The sequence below is a fragment of the Alexandromys fortis genome, unplaced genomic scaffold (assembly GCF_014885135.2).
Source record: "Alexandromys fortis isolate MF-2015 unplaced genomic scaffold, M_Fortis_MF-2015_v1.1 scaffold_382, whole genome shotgun sequence".
In the NCBI taxonomy this organism is placed as follows: Eukaryota; Metazoa; Chordata; class Mammalia; order Rodentia; family Cricetidae; genus Alexandromys; species Alexandromys fortis.
Genome location: NW_026068256.1, coordinates 397,409 through 417,935, shown reverse-complemented (window position 1 = coordinate 417,935; position 20,527 = coordinate 397,409). Strand labels below are relative to the sequence as shown.

General features: G+C 45.6%; 3 protein-coding genes across 4 annotated transcripts; 1 reads left to right on the top strand and 2 right to left on the bottom strand.

The window, feature by feature from the left end:
- Positions 1-916: 916 nt before the first annotated feature.
- Triap1 (TP53 regulated inhibitor of apoptosis 1) lies at positions 917-3,125 on the bottom strand. The gene is made up of 2 exons (XM_050131556.1): positions 2,927-3,125; positions 917-1,771 (listed from the first exon to the last, which is right to left on the bottom strand). Exons 1-2 carry the CDS (start codon positions 3,071-3,073, stop codon positions 1,688-1,690), a joined length of 231 nt encoding a protein of 76 aa, XP_049987513.1. The 5' UTR covers positions 3,074-3,125; the 3' UTR covers positions 917-1,687.
- Gatc (glutamyl-tRNA amidotransferase subunit C) lies at positions 3,080-11,353 on the top strand. 2 transcript variants are annotated; one of them, XM_050131554.1, is made up of 3 exons: positions 3,080-3,485; positions 9,300-9,403; positions 10,696-11,353. In XM_050131554.1, the coding sequence occupies exons 1-3, from the start codon at positions 3,178-3,180 to the stop codon at positions 10,926-10,928; spliced, it is 645 nt and encodes a 214-aa protein (XP_049987511.1). In that variant the 5' UTR covers positions 3,080-3,177; the 3' UTR covers positions 10,929-11,353. The 2 variants fall into 2 exon arrangements, with proteins under 2 accessions (XP_049987511.1, XP_049987512.1); XM_050131555.1 differs by having other exon boundaries at positions 3,129-3,485; positions 10,522-11,343.
- A 982-nt stretch (positions 11,354-12,335) lies between these two features.
- On the bottom strand, positions 12,336-19,009 carry Srsf9 (serine and arginine rich splicing factor 9). Its single transcript, XM_050131552.1, has 4 exons — positions 18,677-19,009; positions 14,917-15,077; positions 13,257-13,429; positions 12,336-12,836 (listed from the first exon to the last, which is right to left on the bottom strand). Exons 1-4 carry the CDS (start codon positions 18,862-18,864, stop codon positions 12,693-12,695), a joined length of 666 nt encoding a protein of 221 aa, XP_049987509.1. The 5' UTR covers positions 18,865-19,009; the 3' UTR covers positions 12,336-12,692.
- Positions 19,010-20,527: the final 1,518 nt, after the last annotated feature.

Below are 20,527 nucleotides of genomic sequence, written 5' to 3'. Positions count from 1 at the left end.
AAAAAAAAAAAAAAAAAAAAAAAAAAAAGGTTTGTAAATCAGAGCTGAAGAGATGACTCAGGTTAAGAGCACTGGCTACTCTGGAGGACCCAGGTTCAATTCCCAGCACCCACATGGCAGCCCACAACTCCAGTTCCAGGGGATCTGACACCCTTACACAGACATAAATGAAAGCAAAACACCAATGCATATAAAACAAAAATAAATACTTAAAAAAAATTTAAATCTGGATGTGGTGGAAAACACTTGAAATTCCAGCACTCAAGAGGAAGGAGGAAGGATTATCAAGTTTGAGGCCAGCCTGGAATACATGAGACTGCCCCCCCCCCAAAAAAAAACTGTTCTCTTTGCCATCGACTGGCTGCACTGAGTCCTTACAGCACTGTTGTGCAGTTTGAGTTTTGACTACATGTACTACTCTTCAGCCTCCTTGTTTCCCTCATACAGGCCTCAAAAATCTCCTGTGATCTTTTACATCCGTATCTTTCTAAAAATGTAAAATGTCTGAAATGGCATTAGGGTTGATCAAATTAAAGTGAAGTAATAATTAGTAACACAAAACAGATGTCAGCCCTCTAAATCAGCTTTCATTCTGTCCTTAGGGATATACTAAATTCTAAATTTAGGGAAGTGTGAGGACTACATGACATTGTTTTGGAACCACAATACATACTAATTTAAAGAAGTTATTATATAAGGTGGGTATTACAGTGCATATGTGTAATCTCAGCAAGCTGAAGACAGGCAAGAAGCCGGGCTGAACGTCAGATTCCTGACCCACGTGCTGCATCAGCCACCTAGGCTTAAACAAATCATCAAGTTAAGAAGCAGAGCTTGCCCTCTGCAAGATAATGAGATACATGGGGCAATGGGGCCGTAAGTGTTCTAAAAAGTACACAGTTTCAGGGGCAATGAGTTAAATCTGAATTTTAGAATTTATTCCATTTTCATGATTACAGACTTAGGGCACGGTAGGCAAACAAGTAAGCACCTTTCCCCCACTTAGCCAGATGCCTTTTATATGATGTGCAGGCTGACATTAATTCATGGAGCTGAAAACTGTCATAGCAAAGCTGCAATGTAGGTGATTCTTCCACAGCCACTCCAGATGTCGGAGCTATGAGCGGCACTGTGAGCTCCAAAGTGATGTTTACGTCATTTCTGAAGCTTTCACTTGTTCTGACACCTCGTTAAGGCAGGAGCTGAGTAAAGCTGTCTCCTACTTCGCTAACCCAGGCCGCCAGCAGCAGGGACTGAAGCTGTTGTGTCTGGATCCCTTTCAGAGCAGTAGCACCTGAGAGGGAAAGGCGGTCCCGACCAACTGTGCTCAGGAACTGTGACTCCCTGGTAGTCCTGCAGCAAAGCTGTCGGGCAACCTTGATTGTGACCAGTTTATCATTATTTACATTCAAGATTGGTTAAAGCTGATTACAAACCATGTACTGTAACCAAAACCCCAAGAAGCTGTTTCATTGTAGCACACGGAGATCCTGCAAGATGCCAGCAAAAGTGAGATTGTCTCAAAGCAAAAGTGAGAGCTGCTCTTTTAGAAGTGAGAGGAGAATACTAAGAAGAAGAAACAAAATCTCCTCTTAAACTCCTCGAATCCCATGGCTGGCTTCACTGCCTTAGCTGATAAAATCCAGAGGCCTCTCAATTTACCGACATCTTCCAAGTGACAGGCAGGTCAAGAGGAGTTTTCAGGCTTTTCTTTGCCATGGCCCATGAACTCCAGTCCTTCTATAGGAATCTCTTTCTCCTTTATTGCTTTCTGAGAGAAAAAGAAAATGAATTAGAGAAGTCTATGAAAGCCTGAAGTCAATGTTTTGTAACTGCAGTGTAATGGCACCAAAGTGAACTAGAAAGACTTGATGGGGGTTGGAGAGATGGCTCAGAGGTTAAGAGCACTGACTGCTCTTCCAGAGGTCCTGAGTTCAATTCCCAGCAACCACATGGTAGCTCACAGCCATCTGTAGTGACATCTGGTGCCCTCTTCTGGCCAGCAAGCATACATACAGACAGAACACTGTATACATAATAAATAAATAAATCTTGTGAAACCCACAATTTAAGGGGCACTCTTCTCTTTCAGACATGGCGTCAGTGTGTAGCCCTGGCTAGCCTCAGATTCACACTCCTAGGTAAAGGTGTGGAACACCACACCCAGTAATCTCAACAAAGTACCAATGTAAAGAGGGTAGGGCCTGTGTGGTCTGCACACTTGTTCTTGGGAGGCAGAAGCAGGAAGTGCCACTGCTTTGTCTTAGCGACAGCGTTCAAATCTATTCCAGTACCAGCAGGTATGTGACTCTGAGTCACCTTCATTGACTGGGAATCGGCTAAAAATCGTTCCTGAAATTGGGAGGATGTTTTAGGTTAGGTTAGTGAAAGTGCTCCTACTGGTCTGAAATCAAACCTTACTAGCTGCAACTGGGAACTAGTAGAGAAAAATAAGGCAACAAAGAGATCATAACAAAACAATGCAACCGTCTAGAAAACATTAAACATCATCCACTTATAAAAACAATGAAATATTTGCGCCCCCAACAAAATAATCAAGGTCACCAGAAGCTAGTGCATTTGAACCAGTTACTACTTCTGTGTGCTAGTTTTCCATCTGTAAGACACAGCGGTCAAGCCTAGGAACCCGAACTGATCCCCAGAGCCCTTACAAATGTGGAAGGAGAAAACTGACTCCGGTAAGTTGTCCTTACCCTGATCGCGCACGCAGGCACACACATTTTTAAGATACAGATAACTACGGCTACTTTGCAAGTTCAGAATGAGCACCAAATAAATGAACCAGAAGATGCTACTGTAATCCGTAGAAAGCAAAGCACCGCAAAAACATCCCCGTGTGTCAAATGGAGAGATACCCAGGCAACGTCGGTGGGATGGCTGCAGCAGCGTCTGCGGCGAGACTCACCTGGACACACTGTTGGTAGCGTTTGAAGAGGTCGGTGCACGGGTCCCCGGAGCCGTCCCCTTTGAGGAACTTCTCGGCGAACCAGCGATTGAAGCATTGGTCATATTCGCGCTTCATATCAGTACAAGCCTCTCCGACGCTGTTCATGGCGATGGCGGCGGCTGCGACGGCGACCGCGGCGCACTCTATTGTCGTCAGTATCGTGCGCGTCGCTCAGCCTCTCGTCACTACGGCGGTCGAGAAGCAAAGAAATGTGGGCACGAGCGGTGTGGGTACGTTTTCGGGCTGCGCCGGATCGGGGCCGAGGCTTTGCTTCCAAAGCGGGTCCACAGGGAAAGGTCCAGGCGGCGGGGCAGGGGACCGGCACTCCATCCCTCGCCCCGCAGGGCAGTGGCCGCGTGCCCGCCGAGAAAATAGAGCATCTGGAGCGTCTGGCGCTGGTAAACTTCGGCAGCCGCGAGGCGGTGGCCCGGTTGGAGAAAGCCGTCGCCTTCGCTGAGCAGCTGCACGCCGTGGACACCGACGGGGTGGAGCCCCTGGAGTCAGTACTGGAGAACAGGTAAACTCCCGTTTGCGGCCTGGAGGTCTTCCAGGGAACCCAGGGCACCTTCCAGGCTGTTTCAGGTCCTTTCAGTGTCCTTTGCATGATTGGGAATTTGCCCAGTCACCGTAAGGACGTCTTCTCCTTTCCCGTAGTTCATTATGAATCATTGTTATTCCCGGTTAGAATCCTCTAGCCTTCCTAGTTTCGGTGTAAATAGAAACAAAATCCGAGCTGCTTGTTAGACATCGTCTTCGAATCCCTGCTCCTTGGAGCCCCTGCTTATCCGCTCGGATATACTGTTCCCTCAGTACCCTCCAGCTTGTGTTGGCTTCCATAACTTTTTCTCAGCAAGCTAAGGTCATTCCCGCTAAAATGTTTGCACTTGTCGACCTGCGCATCAGATTAAATATCTGAAAGAATTAAATACTATTACATATTTTGGAGACCTTCTCCAGGCAGTTTATATACTAATATGGCATATCCAAATAACATATAAGCTGTGTCATCTATATTTGAAACAAGAGTCTGGCTATACAGGCACGGGCTAGCTTTAAACCTAAGGTTGGCTGCCTCCTTAGTACTACTGTCTGTAGGTCTGTATCACCGCACCCAGCATGTTTCATTATTTACTTCTTTTGAGACAGGGTTTCATATAAACCAGGCAAGTTAAGGATGACCTTGAATTACTGATCCTCGTCAGACCTCCATCTTCCAAGTGCTGGGATTATAAATTGTTGAGCAACCATCATGCTTACATATCCCAGGCTGGCCTTAAACTTGCGGCAGTCCTTGCCCAGTTTCTCAAATTCTGGGCTTATAGGTGTGAGTTAGTTACCATTCTTGGCTTGAAAGTGTTTTGGGGTTTTTTGTTGTTGTTGTTGTTTTGTTTTGTTTTTACTAATCTGTGTGTATGAATGTTTGGGCTTCTTGTATGCTGTACGCCACATATCTGGTGCAGAACAGGGTGTGGGAGTCACTGGAACTAGAGTTACAGGTGATTGTAAGCCACCATGTGGGTATTGGGAATCAAATCTGGCTGACCTGGAAGACTGACCAGTGCTAACCACTGGGGCCATTTTTCTAGTCCCCTTAGTGACAACAGAGAGCCAAATCTGGAACCATGACCTTTATGTGAAATGCTTCTGCAAAATTTGGACCTTGTTAGTCTCCTGTTCTTCTTACCTTCCAGTCTGTGGTTCCTTCAGGTCTTTGATCTGAAGCTCGGGTCCATTTGCCTGGTGCTCCCCAGCACTTCAACAGAAGTCGTTTCCATTCCAAGCCCTTCAGCTGTGCCACTGCTTCTAATGGAGCCAAAAGAGAGTTTCTTCATGGCCCATTTCTCCAGGCCAGCACTGTCATGTTCTTTCAGCTTCTTGAGTTCTCTCTTCTGTTACTTTTCCCTCACATTCTCAGCTCTTGCTCTAACTGGCTCTTTATCTCACCTGCTTTTCTCCTATTTTCCTTTCTTCTTAAGCTGTCAACTGCCATTAAATGTCCATTCCTTTATAGTTATTCTTTACGGCTCTAGTGGTATTCAAAGGAGTTATTAATCACAATATATCTACTTGAATCTCATTTCTCTGCTTAGATCGGTGGTTCTCAACCTTACTAATGCCACGACCCTTTAATACAGTTCCTTATGTTGTGGTGACCCCCCCCCCACCATAACATTTTCATTACTATTCTTTGTAACTGCAGTTTTGCTGCATAAACACCCGATATGTGACCTGTAGGGGCTGTGGCCCACAGGTTGAGAGCCACTGGCCTAGCTGCTGAAGAAAGACACTGGTAATAGAAGTGAATGTCTTGGAGCATTAAAACTCACTCATCTTGTAGACGCCTGGTGCAGGAAGACAGGTGCGGTAAATACTTAGTAAACAGTTGGCCTGAAACTGGTCATAGTGACTTACATCCATAATTGTAGGGCTTGGGATGCTCAGGCAGGGCTAACACAAGTTTGATTTCAGCCTGTGATATTGAAGGAGACCCTGCTTCTAAAAAAAAAACAGGCAAATAGAGGCCAAGAGTTGGCTTAGCAGTTAAGAATATCTGCTGCTGCTGCTGCTGCTCCTGCAAAGGACCCAAGCTGAGTCCCAGCACCCATGCCAGGTGGCTTATAGCCACGCATAACTCCAGCTCCAAGGCCTCCGAAGGTACTGGCACTCACATACACAGACCCTTCACATATGCATAATTAAAAATATTTTTTAAAACATGTAAACAGGGGCTGGAGAGATAGATCAGTGGTTAAGAGCACTGACTGCTCTTCAGAGGACCCGGGTTCAATTCCCAGCACCCACATGGCAGTTCACAACTGTCTGAAGATCTAGTTGCAGGGGATCTGACACCTTCACATCAATGCACATAAAATAAAGTTAAATAAACCCTAAAAAATATTTAAAAAAAAAAAAAACTTCTAAACAAACAATGCCCCCAGAGCCAGTAAGAATGAAGTCCTTGGTTGATTCCTCACTACTACCAAAATCAAACAAAATCAAACTTTTCCTCAAAGTCATCCAGGCCTGTTTAGTGTTTCAAATTCTGGAGCTGCTTAAGAATGCGGGCCCACTGCTGCCATATCTGTCCTTGTCGTAGCACACATGTGGAGGGGAGTTGGTTTCTTCCATTTGGGTCCATGGGGTCAAAGAGCACTTTTACCTGAGCCATTTTCACTACTCCCCCTCTTTTTTTTTTTTCTTTTTGTTTGTTTGTTTTTTGGTGGGTTTTTTTTGTTGTTGTTGTTTTTTGTTTTTCTGAGACAGGGTTTCTGTGTAGTCCTGGCCATCCTGGAACTCGCTCCGTAAACCAGGCTAGCCTCAAACTCAGAGATCCGCTTGTCTCTATCTCCCAGGTGCTGGAATTAAAGGAGTGTGCCGTCACTGCCACCACCAGGTGTCCTGTGTTAAGTGTTCATGCAGAGGACCTGAGTTCAGTTTGCAGCACTCAAACCAGGCAGCTGAAAACTGCATCTAACTCCAGGGATCCAATGCTTCTGGTTTTCATGGGCACCTGTACTAGTGCGCGCGCGCACACACACACACACACACAATAAAATAAACCTTTACATTACACTTGCTGTTTCCAGCAATTTTACAAAGCCTTTTTTCTTTACTTCTGTAAAGGAAGGAAGCTAAAACAGAGATAAGTACTTCATGGCATTGAGACTTAGGATCTACTGTGTTCTTAGCCAATCTCCAACAGTGTCTTTTAGTCCAGAAAGAACAGTGACTGCCTTTAAATGGTACAGCTGCAATGTTTTTTTTCCCCTACCTTCTGTGCTAGATATTGAATTTAGGGCCTCACACATACAAAGCTATCATTATACCACTGACATACAGCCCCACCACCCATTTTTTTCCCTAAAAAAACAAATCCCAGCACTCGGGAAGCAGAGGCAGGCAGATCTCTGAGTTATATAGATTTATTCACTGTGTAGACCAGGCTACTCTACACAGCAATTTCCAGGACAGCTAAGACTACACAGAGAAACTGTCTAAAAAACACACAAGCCAGGTGGTGATTCCAGCACTCGGGAGGCAGGGGCAGGTGGATCTCTATGAGTTCAAGGCCAGCCTGGTCTACCAAGCAAGTTCCAGGTCTGCCAGGGCTGTTATTTAGAGAAACCCTGTCTCAAAAAAAAAAAAAAAAAAAAAAAAGAGTTAGCTGGGTATGGTGTCTCACGCTTTTATTTCCAGCACTCAGGAGGCTAGTGTAGGAAGACCTCTGTGAATTTGAGGCCAGCCTAATCTACTTAATCAGTTCCGGCTAGCCAGGACTGCATGGTGAGGCCCTGTGTCAAACAAAGACAAAGGCCATGGAAGTGCAACCTTCACTTTTTGAAAAGAAACTAAGGTCTTGGAAGATTATTCCATTTTAAGGCCACAGTTAACATAATACTTTGGGCTTCTGGGGTGAGGTGGGGTATTATAGTAACACATTCATTCAGGAGGCAGAGGCAGAAGGATGAAGAGTTTTGAGGCCAGCGTAGAATAGTGTGGGAAAACCACAATCAGCCAGACAAGTGTGGATCCAACCCTCCATTCTCTTAACGTGAATGACAATGTCTCATTTTATGTTGGTGCTTCTTCTAGGGTTAACTCCTCTTTGCCGGTGATTTCAGATTCCTTTTTATTGTTATGAGACAGGGTTTCTCGGGTAGCTGTCCTGAACGTGCTCTGTAGACCAGGCTGACCTTGAACTCAGAGGTCCACCAGCCTCGCCTCCCAGGTTAAAGGTATTAGAGACTCCCTCACTTTTAATGAGTATCTAGAAACAGGTTGGCTCTTGTAAGGCACTTTGTTTTGAAATCAGTGTGAAACTGCTTGATTGTATCGCTGTTTAGTTTCACTGGTTTGTAATGCAGATATTTTACTTGAATTTTTTTGAGACAGAATCTTAGTGTGTAGCCCTGGCTGACCTTAGACTTAGTATGTAGACTGGCCTCAAACTCACACCTGTGTCTGCTCCCTGAATGCTGTAATTAAAGCAGTGTACCACTGTGTGTGTATAGATGTACTGACCAGAATACAAGTGGAGGACAGAGGACAACCTATGAGAGTCCAGGAGTCCATTCTCTTTCCAGCTAGGTGGCAAGTGCTTTCACCCACTAAGCAGTCTGTATACTTTAGAGACACTATATATACATATTTTAGAGAGGCCTCTATGTCTAGAGAACAAGAGATTCATAATCTGTGATATATCTTAGAGACAAAGCCTGTGTAGGCACTAGCCTTAAACTACTTAAGTGCAAGGATTATTGGCATGTACCACACAATGTGACTGTTCAGTGCATCTTACTTAGTGAGGCATCTCCATAGGTGGCTGTAGTTTAAAAAAAAAAAAAAAGCATTCACCTCAGGGATACTGCTAACTTACTGCCCCTGTCTGAATCAGCTGTGTTCTCTTGTATGGGATTCATGCTGCATCTGGTGAGTCTCTGGCAGTGACATCATTGATTCTTGAGTACATGCTTCTCACTGGAGCAGGGTTTGGGACATTTGTTAATCTTTGATGTATTTTGCTTGTTATAAAATATTTTGTGGGGCTGGAGAGATGGCTCAGAGGGTAAGAGCACTGGCTGCTCTTCCAGAGGTCCTGAGTTCGATTCCCAGCAACCACATGGTGGCTCACAACCCTCTGTAATGTAATGAGACCTGGTGCCTTTCTTGCCAGCAGTACATTGTATGCTTAATAAATAAATTTTTTTTTTTTTTGGTTTTTCGAGACAGGGTTTCTCTGTGGTTTTGGAGCCTGTCCTGGAACTAGCTCTTGTAGACCAGGCTGGTCTCGAACTCACAGAGATCCACCTGCCTCTGCCTCCCAAGTGCTGGGATTAAAGGTGTGCGCCACCACCACCCGGCATAAATAAATCTTTAAAAAAAAATATTTTGTGTGTGTGCCTGAATATGCACACATGTGTGCAGTGCATCAGATTCCCTGGAACTGGAGTTATAAGTGGTTATGAGTCACCATGTAGGTGCTAGGAACCAAACATGAGTCCTCTGGTAGAGTAGCCAGTGCATCTAACCACTGAGACATATCTCCAGCCCAGATTTAATACAATTGTATCATAATTGCCCATTCATTTACTTCGCCAAAATTAATCTACTCATATTAATTATCCAAGAAGATTTGCTACTCAAACCAGGGAATAATTACAGTCCTCAGTAACCGGGAGGACCTACAAACTGCAGGCAGCACCCCTACTGGGGATGGTAATTACAGCAAAGGCTGTTCTGCTCCCCTGTACCCTCTTTATTGATCCTATCTCTCTGTGCTCCAGAAGCCTCAAGTCCCTCAAAATCTAAGTCCGACCTTTGGGTTTTGCAGATGTTTGTACCTGAGATCTGACAATGTAGCAGAAGGCAATTGTGCTGAAGAACTCCTACAGAACTCCAGTCACGTTGTGGAGGAGTATTTTGTGGCCCCCCCAGGTATGTGTTACCCAGGGTAGTCAACAGTAGTTCAGACATGCTCACTGAAGATAAACACTATCTGAATACAAAAGGATAAACTGCACACAAGTGGTGCCGTAATGACAGTAGCCCAGGAGTCATACCCACCTTTTGGGGCCAGTCAGTGAAAATGAAAGCACAGTACAGGAAGGACTAAGGGTGTGTGTGCAGCAGACCGCATATCTCCCTGGGCCTAGACCCTGTCTTCAGGAACAGCTGGCATTCCCTGGTGCTCTGGTGCCAGAGGAACCTAAGTCGATTTGCTTGGAAAACTTTTTGTCTGATATTGCCTCAACTTGTATTGGTAACCATTTCAAAGAAAAATTAACATGTCACATAGGCCAGCTGAAACATATCTATATATAGCTTATGTATCTCAGCCGTGGTTTGTAATCCCTGATGTAGCAACTGCATTTCCAACTTCACTATATACACTTAAAATGGAAGCTTGGGCAGCATGACCTTTTGTCTCCTATTGAGTTTTCAGCCTCCACAGCAGACACAAACACCAGGCAGCTAACAAGTAAAGCTCCGAAGCTAACATATTTATGAGTTCAAGTTTCCTTTTTTTTTTTTTTTTTTTTTTTTTGAGACAGGGTTTCTCTGTATAACAGCTCTTGCTGTCCTGGAACTCGCTTTGTAGACCAGGCTAGTCTTGAACTCACAGAAATCCACCTGCCTCTGCCTAAGTGCTAGGATTAAAGGTGTGCACCCCTGCCTGTGGATTAAACTCTTAACTGCCATATTTGCCTCAGCTAGCTAAAGAGAAAAGACTTTTATATACTACTTCATCAGCTAGATCTGTGATCATATCACACAAATAGAACCTTGCTCCAGACTTGGAGTCTAGGCAAAGGCTCATTCTTAGTCTTCCATTTCTACTTAATATATGTGCCTGGTTATATACAGCTTGCTTCTATGCACTGGAAGGTGTGGGTTTGGCTTCACTTTGAACTGCTAGTGATACTTGAGAACTGGGGAAAAGGATGGCATTAATACCTACTTCCACTGTTTCATGAAAACCAACTGACCATTAGTTTAGGAGGGCCAGCTGAACAGCAGGTTCAACTATAATATTCTTTCTTATTTTCAAACAGGTAATATTTCTTTGCCAGACATGGTAAACAGGATCCCTTCTCCCACAGCAGAGTAGCTATTCTGGGGTAGGGGAACCCTATCAAGATGGTGGACTCACAGGGTGGTCATTTGCTGCAGTGAATACTTGTGTAAACTGGACATTTACGATTTCTTGGTAACTGTTCTGAGGACAGAACTGGAAAATAGCCAGCTAACTGAGCACCACAAGCCTGCGTCCAAGGAAGTGGATCAAGTACTCACAGGCCTGTTCCATATGGAAAACATCATCCTTCATCTCCCAATAAACACTATCAAAATGTATGTATATGCCGGGCGGTGGTGGCGCACGCCTTTAATCCCAGCACTCGGGAGGCAGAGGCAGGCGGATCTCTGTGAGTTCGAGACCAGCCTGGTCTACAAGAGCTAGTTCCAGGACAGGCTCCAAAACCACAGAGAAACCCTGTTTCGAAAAACCAAAAAAAAAAAAAAAAAAAGTATGTATGTGAATTTTTCTGTTTATACTTAGGAGATAGATTACCCGTGACCATGTGACAAAAGTTATTTTTAGTTGCTTTTCCACTGACTTGAGCAGCCAACCATCTTCATGTGTTCCTCGGTACTTTATTCCTACCAGAAGACTCGTTTTATAGAAATGTTTGAGTAGTATCAAAGTAAACTACAGCCTGGGAACTCCTAATTTAGAACCATCTTCCTTTCTCAGAAAGTGGCAATACCCCTTCCCACACTGTGTCTATGAACACCTGACCCCCACCCCACACTGTCTATGAACACTGGACCCCCACCCCACGCTGTCTATGAACACCGGACCCCCACCCCACGCTGTCTATGAACACCGGACCCCCCCACACACACTGTCTATGAACACCTGACCCCCACCTCACGCTGTCTATGAACACCTGACCCCCACCTCACACTGTCTATGAACACATGACCCCCACCCCACGCTGTCTATGAACACCTGACCCCCGCCCCACGCTGTCTATGAACACCTGACCCCCACTTCACGCTGTCTATGAACACCTGACCCCTCTCTCCTCCCCACACAAGTAGTGCCTGTGAACACCAGCCAAACAGTTACTTTCTGAAAAAAGAACTTGTTAAAAATAGCCTTGGGCTTGCTTTCATTCTTCCTCTTCCCTTTATCTGCAATGTTCTCACACAGAGATACACACACCTTTTGTGTTGTTGTTAAGATAGGGTGGCCTTCATTGGTCTCTCAAGTACAGGGATTAGAGGCGTGAACCACCTCAGTGAACCTCTTTTACAGGCAGTTTCATTTACAATGTCAGCTCTGAATTATAAAAACTCTGAATCTGGGTTAGAGATGGCTCAGTGATTAAGAAAACTTCCTAAACCAGTGTTGTGGTGCACGCCTTTAAATCCAGCACTTGAGAGGCAGAGGCAGGTGGATCTCTCTGAGTTTGAGGTCAGCCTGATCTACAGAGTGAGATCCAGAACAGCCAGGGTTACACAGATTAAAAAACAAAAACCGGAGCCCTCCCTAGTCTCCTGTCTGACTGGAGTCAACTCAGGATGACCCAACACAACCTCCTGTGACTCCAGTTCCAGGGGTCTATAATGCCTTTGCGGCCTCAGTGAGCATGAACACACATGTAGTATACACATAAATATCAATCTTAAAAAAATACAGACTCTGCCCTGGGTGTTGAAATTTTGAAACCATCATCACTACCCCAGCAATGTAATGTTTCTGCCCCTGACAAACTGCTGTGATAACGTAGAGGACGCTGCTTCTTGGTCAGAACCTGTTAGGGGAAACCTATGTGCCTACTCAGAGACAACCACACACCAATTACTAAACGTTTAAAATATATTTCTCAACAAAATGAGCGACTCAGTCGTCGTAACTGCTGATCTCCAGAGCAGAGCAGCCCACAAAGATACAGCACTGATTTCTATCCCATAATCAGGGGTGAAAAATATACAACTTGTTCTGAACCAAAGCCACAACTTCTATTTCTGCAGTCTAAAACATTTTACTGCTAGTATGGTGGCCCTGGTTGAAATTATGTAGTTCCTTAAAAAAGAAAAAAGAAAGAAAGAAAATAGAAAATCTCCTAAGACACTAAATTATCAATCTGGAATGTAGATTCTGAGCACAAAGCAGCTCAGGGCATCTAAAAAATAGAAAAACTTCCCACCCCCTTCCTCAGTAAGGCCTGAAAGGAGAGAAGTAGTGTGGAGAGCCCCTGCTTTGGTACGGAGAATCACGGCCCCTGGACCCAGACCGGGACCTTGAGTAGCCATAGCTGGTACTCCTCTCAGGATAAACTCGGATGTATGAAGTTTCACCCTGAAATTGGAACAAACAGAAAAGGAAAGAGTAAAGTAATAGTAAGCAAAGCTGATGACCTCTAACCTGGCTCAGAGCCCCACGGACTGCATGCCTGATACCGGACTGCATGCCTGATACCGTGATGTTACTACACCTGCACAATGTTATTTGGAGGTAAGTACCCTTACTCTTCCATTTCAAAAAGGAAGAAAATCAAGATAAACAAATGCATACTTCTCCGTGCTCTGACCTTGCAGGACTAAGGATTAGCAAACACCCCTTTAATTTTTAATTTATGTGTACTGGTGTTTTGCTTCCATGTGTCTATATGAGGGTGTCATACAGGATCTTTATGGTACTGTGAAGTCATCAAATGGCAAAGGCCATGACCTGTTGCTACTATTGCTAAATTAGACTTAATAGAAGGCAAGAACCCACCTCGTGAGAGCGGAATTTTGTATCATCCAGTTTACGCAGAGCGTATTCCATGTCTTCTTTTCTCAGATACTCAACCATCCCCATTCCGTCTTTTTGTACATCTGCATAACAGACATCCCCAGCTTCACGCATGTGATCTTTCAGGTCCTGCCAGCTGCCTGATGGAGGAAGTCCTAGGTACAGACAATGTAAGAGAAGAGCCACACCCTTTAGTCATGTTAACTGCCCTTAGGCACTAGCAATACCTATGATGATCTATACTCTGTGGATCACTTTATTCTTAAGGGTTCCCAAGTCACAAATCCTTTAAAGGGGCACAAAACCAGAAAAATTACTTGAAGTATATATGGTAAATCACTGTGAAAAGCTAGGTTAACTGTCCAGAGACCAAAGTTTCCTAACAAAAGCATCCTATTACAGGCTTACAACCTCTGAGAATTTATCATTCTGTCCTTCACAATGAATGTGACACTCCCAAAACTGAATTCTGGTTTTTTTTTCCTTATAAAATTTATTAGTACCAAGTATTTCTTGCTGAACTTATTTTCCCAGGACATGGGACATTTGAAACAAATCAAGTGCAGCTGAGGGATCAGCCATCAACAGAAACCAACATTTGTTTTCTATTATCGTGAATGGTTGACAGACCACAAAGTACCTCGTAAGAGATCACCAACATTCCTCACTACAGTTGGGGAAAGGTAACACTCAGACGCTAAAACTAGTTGGGAGTCATACAACCCTACCTGATGTCATGAAAGGGAAATGTGCTCCTGCTCTCAAAGGCTGTGTTTACCGCGCACAGCTCAGGACTGCAGCCATTTCCTAATAGTTTTCTAAGCAGGATTTCAGAGCAGCATGGAGAGAAAAAAAGATAATGTATGACATCTTGAAGGAGGGAATAGAGTCCTAGGGTTAAAAAATTACAAAGGGACACAGATAGACAGATACCATCACTCTATGCACTACTGTGATTGTGGGACATTCACACTTTAAAAGGCAGCAGGCTCAATGCATTTCACTCCACTGGGGCCCCAAACTCCCCTGCAATGTGCAGAGGGCCCGGGACCTCAACACTGCGTTGATATTTTCAAGACACATAAACTTCTGAGCTTGGCATTTCATCCATCATTCACTGACACTAATACAAATGTTCTGTTTTCCAATACAATCCCCAAGATTTTAAGTTGTTTGCATCTGGTTCCCGTGATGTCTATAAAGCCAGACACCAAGGAACATTTCCAAAGATAAACATTTTTAGAATTATAGATCAAAGGTTTTGTCATCATTTTGCCCCTCACCAGTAAGAAACTACTTTAAAAGAAACATGTTTATCATGCTGTGCACTCGGGAGGCAGAGGCAGGCAGATCTCTGTCAATTCAAGGCCAGCCTGGTCTTGTGAGTTCCAGGACAGCCAAGACTACATAGGGACCTTGTCTGAAAACAAAAAAGAAACACGTTTCTGTCCCACAAGGCTGCATTACTTATACAATTTCATTTGTATGGTACCTGCCTCCCTGAAAAAACTAGAACAAAGCTTTAGACTGCCCGTGTGCACTGATTACTAAAAAGCCAGCATATACCACGTACTGAATAACAGTGAGTTTTTCTTACAAGTAGCATGCATGCACCATTTCATCCACTGTGGTAAGAACATACCTGAAACAAGAACTCGGAAATCAGACCGTCTTGTAGGAGGCCCATTCCTTGCACCACGGGGCCACCCACCCCGACCTCCGAAAGTCCTGGGGAATTCCACACGAAGTCGACACTGGCCATAATCATAACCATTTCTTCCATAAATTGCATCTTCAGCATCCCTGCAAAGGAAAGCTTCAAGTTAGTGCTGCCCAATAGGCTGAATGACTTCCCAATGAAGGGCACGAGTAATTAAGAGGGGAAATCAGCCTGAGGGAATAGGAGGATAGACCCCAAAACAAAATCTTGATGTACTTGTGCCTTAGTTGAGAACCTTTTCACGTTACTCAGAGACTTTACAGCTGGGCCAGCAAGATGGCTCAGCCATGGCATGCACACATTCTCAAGTGCAAAGCACTCAAAAAAAAAAAAAAACTATAATAATGAAGGGGTTTGAATATGAGCAAAAGATTGCTAGGTATTTGTGAACAAAACTCATGATTCTGGATGTACAAACTAAAACAGGACTACAGCTGTCAAGGGCATGGAAGACCAGGCATGGTGGCTTTAATCCCAGCACTCAGGTGGCAGAAGCAGGCAGATCTGTGAATTCAAGCCAGCCTGGTCTACAACATGAGTTCCAGAACAGCCAGGAAACCCTGTCTCAAAAGAAAAAGTAATTGTTGATAACTGATTTTGCCAATAAGCAAATTTATCAGAACATGGCAAGCATTTTCCTCTCAAGCAGCAGTGCTCAGCCTGTGGTCAGACCCCTCTGACAAACTTCTATCTCCAAAAATATTTACATTATGATTCTTAACAGTAGAAAAATCACAGTTATGAAGTAGCAACAAAAGTAATTTTGTGGCTGGAGTCACCACACCATGAGGAACTGTATTAAGGTTTGCAGCGTTAGGAAGACTGAGCACCACTGCTCTAAAGGCTTATCCTATATTAGGCCCCTTAATATTCTTCTAGAAGGCCTAATGGCATAAAGATTAAAGTTTAAAAAGAAGCCCAATGATGGTGGTGGCGGCACACGCCTTTAATCCTAACACTCAGGAGGCAGAGGCAGGTGAACTCAAGGCCAGCCAGGTCTATAAACTGAGTTCCAGGACAGCCAGAGCTGTTACACAAGAAACCCTGTCTTGAGTACAGACCTAAACAGAGAACTCTCAACAGAGGAATCTAAAATGGCTGAAAGACACTTAAGGAAATGTTCAACATCCTTAGTCATCAGAGAAATGCAAATCAAAACAACTCTGAGCTTACATCTTATACCTATAAGAATGGCCAAGATCAAAAACACTGATGACAACTTATGCTGGAGAGGTTGTAGGGAAAAGGGAACACTCCTGCATTGCTGGTGGGAATGCAAACTGGTACAACCCCTTTGGATGTCAGTGTGGCGATTTCTCAGAAAATTAGGAAACAACCTTCCTCAAGACCCAGTAATACCACTTTTGGATATATATATACAAAGGATACTCAATCATGCCACAAGGATATGTGCTCAACTATGTTCATAGCAGCTTTGTTATAGCCAGAACCTGGAAAACCTAAATGCCCCTCGATCAAAGAATGGATAAGAAAAATGTGGTACATTTACACATTGAAGTACTACACAGCAGAACAAAATAACAACATCCTGAATTTTGCAGGCAAATGGATGGAGCTAGAAAACATTATTTTGAGTGAGGTAACCCAGACACAGAAAGACAATTATCACATGTACTCACTCATAAGTGGTTTTTAAACATAAAGCAAAGAAAGCCAGCCTACAAACCACAATCCCAGAGAACTTAGACAACAATTCAGACACTAAGAGAGACTTGCATAGATCTAATCTACATGGGAAGTAGAAAGTATAAGAAGACTAGATCTTCTGAGTAAATTGGGAACTGGGGACCTTGGGGAAGGGTTGAAGGGGGGAGGGGAGAGGCAGGGAGGGGAGCAGGGAAAAATGTAGAGCTCAATAAATATCAGTTTAAAAAGAAAAAAAGAAACCCTGTCTTGAAAGAAGATTAAAGACAGATGAGGGCCTGAGAATGCTGGTTCAAGCACCCACATGGTGGCTCACAACCATCAGTAATTCCAGTTCCAAGGATCCAACAGTCTCTTCCGACTTCCTTGGACAAGAAGCATGCATGTGGAACAGACAGATACATACAGATAAGACACACACACATAAATTAATCTTCAAAAGATAAGTGAGGGGTGGATATGGTGACTCACATCTTTAAGAGCAGCAACGCAAGCCAGAGGCAGGCAGATCGCTGCGTTTGAGCCCAACGTGGTCTATCAAAGTTCCAGGCCAGTCAGGGCTATAGTATAATACCCTGTCTAAAGCAAGCTAACAAAAAGGCATCAAGGAACAAACACATTCTGGACAACCTTAACTGCCAGAATGTATCTCTAAGGGAGCCTGGAAGGGGCAGGCATATTAGGGATTAAAATAGGAATTTGTATGTAAAGGACTTGAGTTACCTATTTAAACATTTTATACCCCCTGAGGAACAGGTCTATCATCTCACTGGGTTATTAAAAAGACTAAGATGCTAATACTTTAAGTGCTTTGTTTGAAACTTCTCAAATAGAGCAGAATATAATTTCTTCTGCTAAGACTAAAGGGAGACCATATAACAACACACAGTAACTGTTAAAGAGGAGGTTTAGATCCTACCTAGATCCCTTATGAAACACCAAGTGTTATCCCCTCTCTAACCTCTTGCATTAACCAATGCGAAATTTCCTCATCTGTGAGTTATCTCCCTCATGGGTTGCTGGAAATGCTAACTACACACACAGCATGGCACCTGACACGGAATGACTTCAAAATAGACAACGGCACTGTTAACTAACATGACTGTCTCACGTCCGTATGTAAAAATGCTTCCGTCTACTTTTGAGGCAAATGTCAAGACACTTAGGAATAGGCCGTTAGTTTTCAACCATCGTTTTCAACCATCGAAGTCCAGGGTACTTCTACTGGCAATCCGTATCTCCAGCCCAGGCCGGCGGGACACCGGGTAGGCAGGCAGAGATGGAGCCTTCCTCCCAGCGATGCTGGCAGACAGGAAGAGGCCCTTGCTGATCGGTCCTCCCAGTGAAGTGACCACTGGGGTGCTGTGACTTCTACAGCGCACTTAAAAGTTCTGGGCCTTTTCCGGTCGGAGGACTAACACTTGCAAAACCACGGGTCCTAGCTTTTCCTCAACCCTGGTACTATTAACTTGTGGCGGGCGGGCCTCCCTCATCAGACGGGAATGAAATCATAGCCGCCGCCCCCTCCCCCCGCGGGTTTAACCCCACTCTTTTTACAAGAACTAGGCGCGGTGGGGAGCCCGAATGGGGACAGCTTCCAGACACCCCTTTATGGCCGCCAAAGGCAACCTGTCCCCGCCGTGTGTTGCCCCATAACAGCGAGGGCCCGGGGGGCGGGGTGGCGACTGCCTACTTTGCCGAGTCCTCTGCAGAGCCGGTTCGGGGACCCGAGGCACCTTTAGGGGAGCTTCCCGTTAGGCTGCCTTCCCAGCTCCAGGGAAAGAGTGCAGACTCGTACTCTCCCCGAGGCAAGCTCGGCGGGCCCGGGCCCTCCAGAGCCCATCTGGGATTTTGACATGAAACACTAAACCACAGGGGAAGCTGAAGTGAGAAGTGGCCGCCGCCTCCGGGGAGTGCCGCGAGGGGTCGGCGCCGCGGGGAGGGGGAGGGGAGGCGGGGAGAGGGGAGGGCCGGGCCAGGCGCCAGCCTGCAGGAGGGCGAGCCGCGGGCTCCTCACCGCGGGTCCTCGAAGCGGACGAAGGCGAAGGGCACGAGGCCGTGCCGGTTCTTGAGCTCGATCTCGCGGATGCGGCCGTACTTGTAAAACAGGTCCTCCAGGTCCTTCTCTCGCACGTCGGTCGGAAGGTTCCCCACGTAGATGCGCCCGTCGCCCTCGCCGCCGCGCTCGTCCGCCCAGCCCGACATCCGCACGGCCCGACGCCGCGGGCCCGCCGCAGCCCACTTCCCGCTGCCGCCGCTGCCGCCGCCGCCTCAGCCCGGATCCCGGCCGCAGCTCCCCCGCGGGCTCCGAGGCGCTCAGCCGCACTGCATTGTGGGAACGCTGCGCAGAAGCCGTAGGGGTCGGAGGAGACTAAAGTAATCTTAAAGGGAAAGCGGCCGCGAGGTGCGCGTGCGCGTGCGTGGGCGCCAGTGCCCCGAGAGGTGCCAGGGGAAGGAAGGTTGGGATAGCGAGGTCCGAGCAGTGGGACTCGCTCTGCAGCGCCACCTAGGCTCGCAGGTCTTTTGGCGTGTGCCTGTCATTCTGCGAGCGGGGCGCCTGAGGAAAGGACGCCGACCCCACAGAAGTCCCCAGACTTCCCAGCGCTGGGCTGTCGTGACCCTTAGTCCTCGGCCAGAGTGGTCTCCAGAGCGAGTGATGGAGAACCCAGCATGGTGGTGCACGCCATTCATTCCAGCACTCGTGGGGGCTGACGCAGGAGGATCTCTGTGAGTTCAAAACCAGCCTGGTCTCTAGAGAGAGTTCCAGGTCAGCCTAAGCTTTTTGCAACCCTGTCGTGGGATTTATGAGGATAAGAGTGTAAAGACTGTCTCATACTAAATATTCCCGAGTATCACCAAAGCCATCACTGTAGAGTCTGGGCTACATAGTAAGTTTGAGAAGAACCTCAAAAAGGAAAAGAAAGGCTGTGAGTAACGATACATTCTGGTAATCTCAAAGTCAGGATGCTAAAGCGAGAGACTCAAAAATTCTAAGCTCGCCTGGGCTACATACTGAGACCCTGCCTCGGAAAACCATCCACACCTAAATGGCTGGAGGGATAGTAGAAGACAAAGACAGCAGAATGTTAGCTGTAACTCTAGACAGTGAGCATGTGTTCACTGTGCCATTGTCTCAACTGTTCTGTCTGAAATATTCCCGTAGTAACATTTTAGGGATCCTGGTATTCTGGAGGCTGAGGAGCATTGAGTGTTGGGAGTCCAGCCTGGGCTACACCATAAAATAATATCTCCTAAACAAACAAACAAACAAAAACTCTCGAATTATGTGTGTTTGTGTTTATTTTGTATTCTATACAATTAAAAGCTCTGGGAGCTGGAGAGATGGCTCAGTGGTTAAGAGCACTGACTGCTCTTCCAGAGGACCCAGGTTCAAGGCCCAGCACCCACATGGCAGTTCACAAATGGCTGTAGCTCCAATTCCAGGGCATCTGGCATCTTTCTTCCCAGACATCCTTACAGGTAAAACACCAATGCACATAAAATAATAATAAATTTGAAAAGAAAAATGTTGTGGCTGCTGGGCGGTAGTGGCAGCACACACCTTTAGTTCCAGCACTTGGGAGGCAGAGGCAGGTGGATATCTGAGCTCAAGGCCAGCCTGGTCTACAGAGTGAGTTCCAGGACAGCCAGGGATGCACAGAGAAACCCTGTCTCAAAAACCAAAAAATTAATAAGTTAATTAAAAATAATGAGTAATTATGGGCTGAAGATTAGGCGAAGCGACGAAGAGCACTTAATCTTCTTGCAGAAAACACCTGGGTTCTGCTCCCAGCACCCATGTGGTGGCTCACAACCATCCTAACTCCAGTTCTCTTCTGATCTCCCTGGATTCCAGGTAGGAACATGG

Excerpts from the sequence above, each read along its gene's own strand:
- Gatc (XM_050131554.1), top strand. The coding sequence starts at position 3,178 with ATGTGGGCACGAGCGGTGTGGGTACGTTTTCGGGCTGCGCCGGATCGG. Across the intron at positions 3,486-9,299 it reads GAGTCAGTACTGGAGAACAG|ATGTTTGTACCTGAGATCTG; the intron begins GTAAACTCCCGT and ends TGGGTTTTGCAG. Across the intron at positions 9,404-10,695 it reads GTATTTTGTGGCCCCCCCAG|AACTGGAAAATAGCCAGCTA; the intron begins GTATGTGTTACC and ends TTCTGAGGACAG.
- Triap1 (XM_050131556.1), bottom strand. The coding sequence starts at position 3,073 with ATGAACAGCGTCGGAGAGGCTTGTACTGATATGAAGCGCGAATATGAC. Across the intron at positions 1,772-2,926 it reads GCTACCAACAGTGTGTCCAG|AAAGCAATAAAGGAGAAAGA; the intron begins GTGAGTCTCGCC and ends TTTTTCTCTCAG.
- Srsf9 (XM_050131552.1), bottom strand. The coding sequence starts at position 18,864 with ATGTCGGGCTGGGCGGACGAGCGCGGCGGCGAGGGCGACGGGCGCATC. Across the intron at positions 13,430-14,916 it reads TTTCCGAGTTCTTGTTTCAG|GACTTCCTCCATCAGGCAGC; the intron begins GTATGTTCTTAC and ends GTCTGTACCTAG. Across the intron at positions 12,837-13,256 it reads CAAAATTCCGCTCTCACGAG|GGTGAAACTTCATACATCCG; the intron begins GTGGGTTCTTGC and ends TTCCAATTTCAG.